The sequence below is a fragment of the Hippoglossus hippoglossus genome, chromosome 18, assembly GCF_009819705.1.
Source record: "Hippoglossus hippoglossus isolate fHipHip1 chromosome 18, fHipHip1.pri, whole genome shotgun sequence".
In the NCBI taxonomy this organism is placed as follows: domain Eukaryota; kingdom Metazoa; phylum Chordata; class Actinopteri; order Pleuronectiformes; family Pleuronectidae; genus Hippoglossus; species Hippoglossus hippoglossus.
In genome coordinates, this window is record NC_047168.1 from 14286648 (window position 1) to 14296286 (window position 9639).

General features: G+C 47.4%; 1 protein-coding gene across 1 annotated transcript; it reads right to left on the bottom strand.

The window, feature by feature from the left end:
* Window positions 1-316: 316 nt before the first annotated feature.
* Window positions 317-7427, bottom strand: gc2 (guanylyl cyclase 2). The gene is made up of 25 exons (XM_034569252.1): window positions 6639-7427; window positions 6438-6566; window positions 6172-6351; window positions 5960-6077; window positions 5537-5838; window positions 5328-5459; window positions 5019-5122; window positions 4781-4899; window positions 4606-4690; window positions 4373-4469; window positions 4128-4250; window positions 3868-3948; window positions 3615-3791; window positions 3364-3520; window positions 3116-3265; window positions 2812-2960; window positions 2479-2642; window positions 2178-2370; window positions 1927-2101; window positions 1752-1850; window positions 1574-1668; window positions 1413-1498; window positions 1228-1328; window positions 800-1074; window positions 317-712 (listed from the first exon to the last, which is right to left on the bottom strand). Exons 1-23 carry the CDS (start codon window positions 6924-6926, stop codon window positions 1229-1231), a joined length of 3303 nt encoding a protein of 1100 aa, XP_034425143.1. The 5' UTR covers window positions 6927-7427; the 3' UTR covers window positions 317-712; window positions 800-1074; window position 1228.
* Window positions 7428-9639: the final 2212 nt, after the last annotated feature.

A 9639-nucleotide genomic window follows, 5' to 3' on the forward strand; every position in this document is an offset into this window, starting at 1 on the left:
AATCTGAGATTAATTTGTATTTGACCACTAGAGGGCGTTGTGAGGTTGTTTTAAAATCAGATTCACATTAAAAAGTTGGAGGAGAAACTTTTAATGTCAAACTTAAATCTTCTTCAATCAAACTTTATGGAAAAATGAAGCTATTGACAGGAAAATCTAAAATTTCCTGCCTTTAGTAAAAAGTTTCTATTATGAGGATAAAATTAAAGTAAAACTGATGATATTAATTAACTGAAGTATTTATATCAACACAGATATAGAGATAAAAACATTGAAACAGAGCTACAATTACCCAATAGTAAATTAATTCGCCTTCAAGGCTGAACTACACACGATTGTCATGTGAGAATAACAGACAAATTATATTATTAGTTATATTAAACCAGTGTTTATGTGTTTAGTGTAGATTATCAGATCCCATCAGCCAAATTCATGGATGGAGGATGAAGAGCAAAGACAAGGTGGTGAAAGCATGAGATGGTCATTCATCCTCCTTTCCTCTCACCTCTCCTTCTCACCTCAGTTTGCTTCCCTCCTCTCTCGTTTCCTCGTTTCCTCCCCCCTTCCGACGGAGAAACAGGGAAGTGGAGGAGGAGGAAATGAACTGAAGATTAGCGTCGTTCCTCTGCTGCTGACGGGCAGTTTCTGCAGATCCCTGCTTTGCTGAGTCACCGCCTCTATACATAGCTCCAGACAGGACTTCATCTCGTCACTTCAACACACACACACACACACACACACACACACACACACACACACACACACACACACACACACACACACACACACACACACACACACACACACACACACACACACACACACCCACACACACTCCTGCTGCTGCTGCTAACTCTTCTCAGAGGATGATCTCTGTCAAAGTCCTGAGGTAAAGTTACGTGTTCGGTCCCGTCCAGGTGAACATGTGACCCGCAGGTCAGTCAGTGGTGAGACATCATGACGTTGTCTTCGTCTTCGGCTGCGTTGACCTGAGTCACGACGCGGACGTGAGAGATCTTCTTCACAGCCTCGTGAAACACCTGCTTCACGTCCCTCGACTCCTTTGCTGCGACGCTGATTCGAAAAGGATTGATTTGACATCAACCCAAAAGTAAAGCCAAAACATCTTGGTTACCCCCTGGTGGTGGGCTGCAGTATTGGTCATAACTTTCACTTCTGTTGTTTTTTTTTAGCATGAATCACAATTTAAATAATGCATAACATTACCTCAGCTTTTCTCCTTTGCAAGTTGTTCCTGTTGCAGTTTCTCGGCTTTCCGTTTCTTGTACTGGGCGATCTCGGCCATCTGCAGCCCGTGAGCCATTTCCCTGTTGGGACGGAGTAAACAGCGTAAACACAGCTTGCACTCACATACACAAAACGCCACGTTGCCAAGAAAAAGTCATTTTTACCTGGTTTTGAGTTCTGGAGGAACAGGCAGAGGTTTGGTGAACCCATCTCTCCCTACGAGCCAGTAGGTCTCCTCCACACCTTTCCCCTGAGAAGAAAGACAAAGAAAGGTGTTGAGATGCTGTTTTCTGTTGAAATCTTGTCCCTGATAAAGAAGTTGTACCTTGACTTCTGTCCTGCCTCTTAATTCCCACTTGTAGCCGAGGTTTAGATCCCGCAGGACCTTCACGGTGCTCTCGTGGACATGGATCCTGTAGGCTTTAGTTCAGAAACAAGTAATCACTGCCTGGTTATTTTATACACAATCTTTCAGTCCTATGTATTGTCGGTCTGTGACTTACGCATCCCGCTGGACTCCATACGAGAGGCAGTGGTCACCGTGTCTCCAAACAGACAGTAGCGAGGCATGGTCAGACCCACCACCCCTGCTACACATGGACCTACAACACAAACAAGCTTTGTGAAAGAGTTTGGATCCAAGGATTAAATGTAAGTTACCTAACGTCCAACACTCACCTGTGTGCAGTCCGATTCGTATCCTGACGGGAACATCAGGCATGTGTCTCATTTTGAAGGTTCCCACCGCACTCAGGATGTCCAGAGCCATGTTCGCTATTTCCGCAGCGTGACGGTTGTCGTTAGGGACGGGAAGTCCAGATGCCACCATGTAAGCATCACCTATCGTCTCCACCTGGTCAACAACACAACACAATGAGCAATCAAGGGATCTAAAGGGATTTGATTGTGCTAACAGAGGTGGAGGCCACCTTGTAGACGTCGTGGTTTCCTATGATGGCGTCGAAGATGGTGTAGAGGTCGTTGAGCAGGTCGACCACCTCGATGGGTTCGCTGTTGGCTGAGATGGTGGTGAACCCAACGATGTCGCTGAAGTAAAGCGTCACGTGGTCAAAGTGCTCTGGTTCGACTGTGCCGCCCACTTTCAAAGCTTCTGCCACAGATCTGAAGGGAAGAAGACGAACACAAGGTTAAAATGTAGGTTGAATTTTATTTAAACCATTGATCAGGATAAATTGTAATGACGTTGTGTTGTGTAGGAGTTAAACTCACGGAGGCAGCATCTGCGTCAGCAGCTTCTCCGTCTTCTGCTTCTCGATCTCCAGCTCCTCCGTTCGCTCTCGGATCAGCTCCTCCAGGTTGGACGAATACTGCTCCAGCATCCGCAGCATGGAGTCAATGATGTTGGTCTTCTTCCCCTTGTTGATGTCTTTAAACTTAGATATGGGCGAGAAGGACAAGACACAAGTAAAACTTTGCCTGATTAACCAACGACAGGTATTTAACTCCCGAACAAACAAAAAGCACATTCACTCCTGCATCTAGTTTTACTTGTTTAAAATCAGCGTACAAAGCATTTAGATGCAGACATTTTTGCTCAACTACCTGGTCAAAGATCTCCTCGAAGCTGGGCCTCTTCTCCGGCTGCTCGTTCCAGCACTGCTTCATCAGCTGGATGCACTCTAACGGAGCGTAGTCTGGACTGACCAGCGGCCGACACAGAGGAGGAGGCTTACAGAGCTTCTCTATGATGTCTGAAACACAGAGACACATCAGCTGTCGTTGTTTTAACCATGGTGGCACTTTAGCTGCAGGGATCAATGCATCAACAAGTAATTGGGGTCTATATAGATATAAGAAAAGAAACAGTGCATTTAGCATTTTCAGAATCAGGATGCAGTTCCCGGACCTGCAGCGGAGAGGTCCAGCATGCAGAACGGAGGCCCTCTGATCACCACCTCCTGCATGATGATGGCAAAGCTGAACACGTCACCGGTCAGAGTCCCGTGAAGCCCCGGCTGCCCGCTCCTCAGGATCTCTGGAGCCGTCCACAGCAACTCTGGAACACACAGAACCGTATGACTTTGGTTCTGTTGTGGACACGTACACATGTCCCCACTTGGACAAGGTGAATGTGACCCTGATCTGTTCGCTCACCCTCTGCCGGTGGTTCGATGTAAGGGAACCTCTGAGACTCCAGAACCTCGTTGTAACCGATGTCTGTGATCTTCAGGACAAAGCGTCCGTCCACCACACAGTTCCCGGACTTCAGACGAGCGTGGGACACTCCGCGGTGGTGGAGGTACTTCATACCCTGAGGGGGGGGCAGCAGACAGGATACATTCATATACCGGGTCAAGTAGCCCTGAGAAGTTTTCCAAGTGCATCTCCATCTACTTTATATGGACCTTGATGAGATCCAGCAGCAGAGAGGACTTGAACATCCAGTCCAGCTTCACGTCGTCGTTCAGCAGCAGGTCCTCCAAGCTTCCTCTGGAGCAGAACTCCGTCACGATGGCGAACACGCCACAGTCATGAAAGAAGCCCAGGAAGGGATTGATGTTCTCGTGACGCATGTCCTTCATCTGCAAACTTTGTTGAATTAATTCAAATTTTAAAGTAATGAATTCCAGTTTGTTTTACAACAACAACATAACGTACCAGTTCAAACACGTCACTGGTTTTGGGGTTGATTCTGCTGAACGTCCCATCAGGGAGTCTCTTCAGCCAGGCCCAGTCACCCTGAGGGAGAGGAACACAAACGAAACAGAAATAGTTTCATAAGGAAACAGCTTCTTCAAGATGCCAAATTAAACTGGTTCTGCCAATATTTGACATATTTTCACTTTCACAGGTAAACTCAAGGATAATGATGGAGAATAAGGACTGTGGGATGTTGTCAAACATTAAACTGACATCACCTCGTAAATGACAACGTTGGAGTTCTCATAGGTGGCCGGGGTCATGGTGGACACTGGTGAGGTGAGGCTGCGGTCCGACACGCTCCTCATGCCACTGGTTCTGCTGTCGTCCCGACTCAGCTTCTGTGCAGACGCGAGTTCAGGGTGTGATGTTTGTTGAGTAATTTCAAAAATGTAACAATCAATCAATCACCGGAGACAAGTAAAAAGTTGGACTCTAGAGGAGATGTCAAGCAGAGGCTGACCTTGTTGCTAAGCGACGGGTTTATGAATGTGACATCTGCCAGAGTCAGTAAGATCTTGTTTGGACTCTTGACCAGGAGAATCTGATTGATGCGTCGCCTAGGCAACAAGAGAGCAGGAGGAGACATGTGAAACTCGACGATAACATCAAACGTCTCTAGTTATTATGCCGAAAAAGAATAGTTCTAGTCTATATTGATACTCAAGACTTTTCAGGCTGGACATAGATTTGTACCTGACGCAGTAAATCAATGCCACGGAGACGACAGAGAAGAAGATCGCTCCGAGGAACATCCTGATGGCCGTGAGCAGATCCACGCCTGGAACAGAACAAGAAGATCTTGGTTTGAAAATAAAGGGAAGAAATAAATAAGACTACATAGAAAGATTATCCAGAGTGAAGCTCTCACCCCCCGAGCAGATGACTCCAGGAGTGAACCAGCAGGAGGAGTCTCTCCTGGGTCCGTAGCCTCGGGGGAAGTGGATGTCTCGACCCAGGAATCGCACCATCCCGACCTCCATGTCGATCCTGTCATCAGTCGATATGATCGTTATTAATGCAACCGCTGACACAACCCTCTTATATGAATCATCTCTCTGTACATCCCTGTATCACCTTGTATATGAACTTAATTATCCCTCTTGTACCTGTACACTGGCTTCAGCTCCCAGGAGAGACCGTCTGTGTCCAGGATGAGATATTCCAGCAGAGCTGCTCCAGAGTCGTTGGTTTTAATCGGGTGACTGAACCCCTGAAACGTTAATAAGATACTGCATGAAAATGTGAAATCATTCAAATGTATATTTCATGGCCAGACCTTCGTCTTTTTCATGTTTATTTTCAGTCCAGACAGATTTAATTGTATGGCATGAAAATTCAAAAGACACATTTCTCATCTTTCTGGACAAAGGGGACAAATGGACAAACTTTTTTCAGTCTCTCAGTCTTCTCAGTACCTGAAAGGCCAGATTGTGGGTGTGTCTCGCCAGGTTGCCGCCAGACATCCACTCCCCCGACTGCCGAACACGATGCACCGCGTGAGCCATGAAGAGGACGGAGCTGTAGATGGTCCCGAAGAGAGGAGACACCTGCAGGTCACAGAGTTCAGCTCAGACAGACTCACTATAAGCAGCACACATGATTCGTCTCCAGCTCCATGCATCACCTGCTGTGGCTTCAGCGTCCTCGCCACCTCCCCCGTCTCCATGGCCTCTCTGTAGGCCTCGTAGAACGACGTCTGGGGCGACTCGATGGTGACGGTCAGCACGGCGTCGTAGGCCCTCAGCAGCTTGCTGTTGCTCTTCAGAGCCGGGTAGGTGACATTGCGGTAGGGGAGGCTGTAGAGCAAAGTGTCGTACGGCACAAAGACCAGGGAGCCGTCAGTCATCTGCATGTCGTAGGCCGTCTCCAGCAGGAGCTTCTGGACGGTGCCGCCGATCAGCGCCGAGTGCATGCACAGGACCACGACTAGGACAAGACAAGATATCAAGTTTTAAACACTGTGTCCTTGAGGAATGTCCAAGATCTCAAGTGTTATTTTGTCCAGACACGCAGAGCAAATCTTCTGCCGGGGTAAACCAGTTCCCACCTCGTATTTCACTCATCTTTCGAACCTTGGCCAGAGTTCGCCTGATGCCGTGAGGAGTGTTCTCCATGAAACTGACCAGTCTGACCGGCAGACCGTGGCTTCTCAGCGAATCAGCGACCTGAACAGGACCGAGACAACAAAGGGAGAGTTTGGATTCCTCTGTCAACAGCAGTTTCTCTTTGTCAGCGTCAGAAATAAAAGCAAATCCAAACCTTGGTGGCCGTCTCCATCCAGATGCCGTCCGAGGAGGAGATGATGGCCATGTGCGCCCACCTGAAGTAATGCATGATGCTGAGCAGAACCCACGTGGGCCTCGCCATGGAGCGAGCGAAGGTCGGGTGGCTCCGGACGTCATCCAGCTCGTAGCCAACACAACCCCAAGGAAACAAAGCCTGGAGGAGCAAAGACAAGATCTAATCCGATCTGTCCAAGCAGGGGAAGACAGGATATCTATCTGCAAACTACCATTCACACCTACCTTGTTCCAGCCTTTGCTCAGCATCGATGCAGCGTCACAGTAGCCGGGGTTGACCGGCCCGATGTACCCCGAGGCCTTGGCGTGGAAACCCATGAACGCCTCCAGCGCTCTGGACGTCTCACACGGCTCCTGAAGAGGAAGTTCCAATAAGTCAATTCATCAAATGAGTGAATGAAGCAAGAAGTCAGATGAGCAGCCTACCTGCAGCACGGTGTAATCAAACGTGGCAGCGTAGGACAGAGACGGGTCCCTGTTGATGCGGTTGACGGCGAGCTGCGCTGCCACATGGGGAAGGGCCTTGGCGAACAGAGGGTCACATCCCCACGGTCCCACCACCCCGACCTTGAACCAGGCTGCCTGAGCCGGGTGGGGGAGCAAACACAGGAGAACCAGGAGGAACCTCAGGAGGCCACGGAGGGATGGATGGAGTGGAGGAGGAGAGGAGAAGAGAGGAGCAGCAGATTTGTCTGGTGTAGATTCGTCCGCCATGTGTGAGGTGTTGAGAGGACAGCACGGTGCTGGTGTCGCATCTCCAGAGCTCGGAGGAGGAAGGAGGAGGAAGGTCTGAGGAAGACCCCCTGAATCACCTCCTCACGTTCAGGAGCAGACACAGGCTCGTCCATACACGTAACACAGATGAAGGTGCATCTCTGGAAGGTTCGCAGCTCATCTGTGTGTGTGTCTGTGTGTGTGTGTGTGTGTGTGACCTACAAGTGTGCGACCTGTCCTGTCAGATTATATCAAATCCAAATCCTTTGTAGGTTTAAGCCACGTAGACTGAGAAGTGAAAATGATCATGAATATTAACCAACAGGATAAAGATGTCGTTGTTTCACATCTCGTCACGAGTCCAAATATCATCATTACTGACTCATCAGACTTCTCCTCAACATTTATATTTACTTTCTGTAATTTTGTAGCAAATATAATAAACACAGTCAGAAAATGGAAATTTGACCTTGTGCAAAGTACAAATGTGACAACTTTAATCTATCATGTGTGAGAGATCCTTCGTGTATTAAGATTATAACTTCATGACAACTTCAGATCTGCACCGAATTTAACAAAACCATTGATGAATATCCACCTAATCAATATATCTAATTTGTAAATAAAGATCTGTGAATTATTCCCTGGAAATGTGACGATGCAATTCTAAGGAAGCGAAAAAAATCCTGCTGACAAATAAACTGGTGGAAAATCCCACCTCCTCCTTGGCAGCACGATGCTCCTCTGGACGCTAGGGGGCAGCAGCAACACAGAAACACACCGACCAGCCTCGTTATTCCCGGACAGAAAGAAAACGTCCTGTGGTGGAAGTTCCTGGAAATAAAGAGGTTTCAACTTTGTGTCAACATAGAAGCAGAGTTTGGTTTGCTCTCGTCCCTCTGAGGCGATAAAAACGTTACAAGGCGTTGCACAATGTGGCAGAACGAGCTGCGCACGTCTGCAGGGTCAACTGGGCTGATGGATTCATGCTGATAAAATGAATCGCCCTTTCCCCGGCTCAAACACACGGCTGATTGAATTTTCCCCCCAAATTACAAACAACCTCCGGCAAACTACAGAATGTTTTCACGAGTCGACGCTAAAGGCAACTTTCCAAACTGTTTGGACAAGAGAGTCGACCCCCGGTTTTATATCTTCTGTATCTTTATGTCCAAACCAAGACGAATCCGTCCAGATGTGGAGGTCTAATCCTGCCAGATGAACCCAGTGACTCCATTAACGCACACATTCAGACCGATGCTGCTTTAACGCCCTGTAACTCCACAGTGTTTCACTGGTTCAAGCCCAGTTATGTGGAATAATCAAGTAGGGAATCAATCCGTGACGGAGGCCATGATGTGCGATGTTTGGTTTGTGTTTTAAGTTTGGAACCAAATTGAATTAAAAGCGGTGACTTGGGAAAGTGGACCGGTCGACGAGGAGCCTCTCCAGGGGTCAAACAATCCAGTTAGAGGAAAACAGAAAGGCCTCATGGATTTGGAATGTGGTCGTTTCCCTGAGCGTGATGGACAGCGAAGACACCGAGTTACACAACACAACAGATGAACCGTGAGAAACTTAAAATAATGTTAATGCTCGACGGGCACTCAGAGCACAGACCTCTGCCGAGGGCTGATTGTCCAAACACACAAAACAAAGTCCAAACGTCCAAACGTCCAAACGTCCAAACTGAAAATACAAAAAGTCTTTCAACTGGTCCACAACAGTCGCTTGGACACGGGAGTCATGTTTTATATACATCAAGACAAACACATATTAATATAAACATATAGAATCCCTCCCCAAACCAAACCAACTTTAACTGATACAAGACAGATTTAAGATAAACAAGCAGGCACGAAAACTTTATTGACAAAAGTGTTGCAAAAGCAAATAATCTCTGTGAATCTCATGACTAGATTTTAATTGTTAAACAGATATTTAGTATATTTCTGTTCATCCTGACTGAAGCAGAGTTCACCCACAGGTTACTGTACCCCCCCCCCCCTTATATCCAGGTGATGACAGTCTCTGCCATGCGACTCTTTGAATTGATCATGTGCTCCTTCTTTTTTCCGAACGCCACTTATCTTTATGAAACGCAGTCACTTGGCGGTCGCAGACGAAGGGCCCCTCGAACTCAAGACTGACCGGCACCTCGGAGGGGGGGGGGGGGGGCGAGCTGCAGGGGCCTGACCGCCGGGGCCCCGGACGGGACTAAACAAGTTTCCACATTACATCACTGGTGACAGCAGCAGCAGCGTACAGGGCTCCACAGGGCGGCACCACATACTGAAGAAACCACAGCCTTTAAGAATAAGAGGCATCATAATGGTTCAAATCTATTTCTCATGTGCTTTTAGAAACAGAAATAATAATAATTTGTTTACGACTGGGTCAGATTCAAAACATTAAAGACGTCTTGGTTAGAATTAGGAAGATATCATGAGTTTTTAAAGATGCGCTTTAACTTTTTTGTCAAATGTCCCAATCCCGAGGTTTATTCACGTTAATTAGCTTAGCTTAGCATAAAGACTGGAAGCAGGGGGAAACAGCTAGCCTGGCTACACTTGGTGCTTGCGATTAACTTAACGTGCAACTGAAAATCTGAACTTCGTAAACACTTATTGTAACTTATGAGTTGTAACAAGCTCTGGATCCTGATTCCCACTGACTTTCTTTACTTCTTCTCCAGAACAGACGGTTTTTAAAG

Bases quoted from the DNA above. Each gene is read 5' to 3' on its own strand.
- gc2 (XM_034569252.1), bottom strand. From the start codon at position 6,926: ATGGCGGACGAATCTACACCAGACAAATCTGCTGCTCCTCTCTTCTCC. The intron at 4,251-4,372 runs GTCAGCCTCTGC...GCGTCTGCACAG, and splicing joins ACCCGTCGCTTAGCAACAAG to AAGCTGAGTCGGGACGACAG. The intron at 3,266-3,363 runs GTGAGCGAACAG...TGTGTGTTCCAG, and splicing joins CATCGAACCACCGGCAGAGG to AGTTGCTGTGGACGGCTCCA.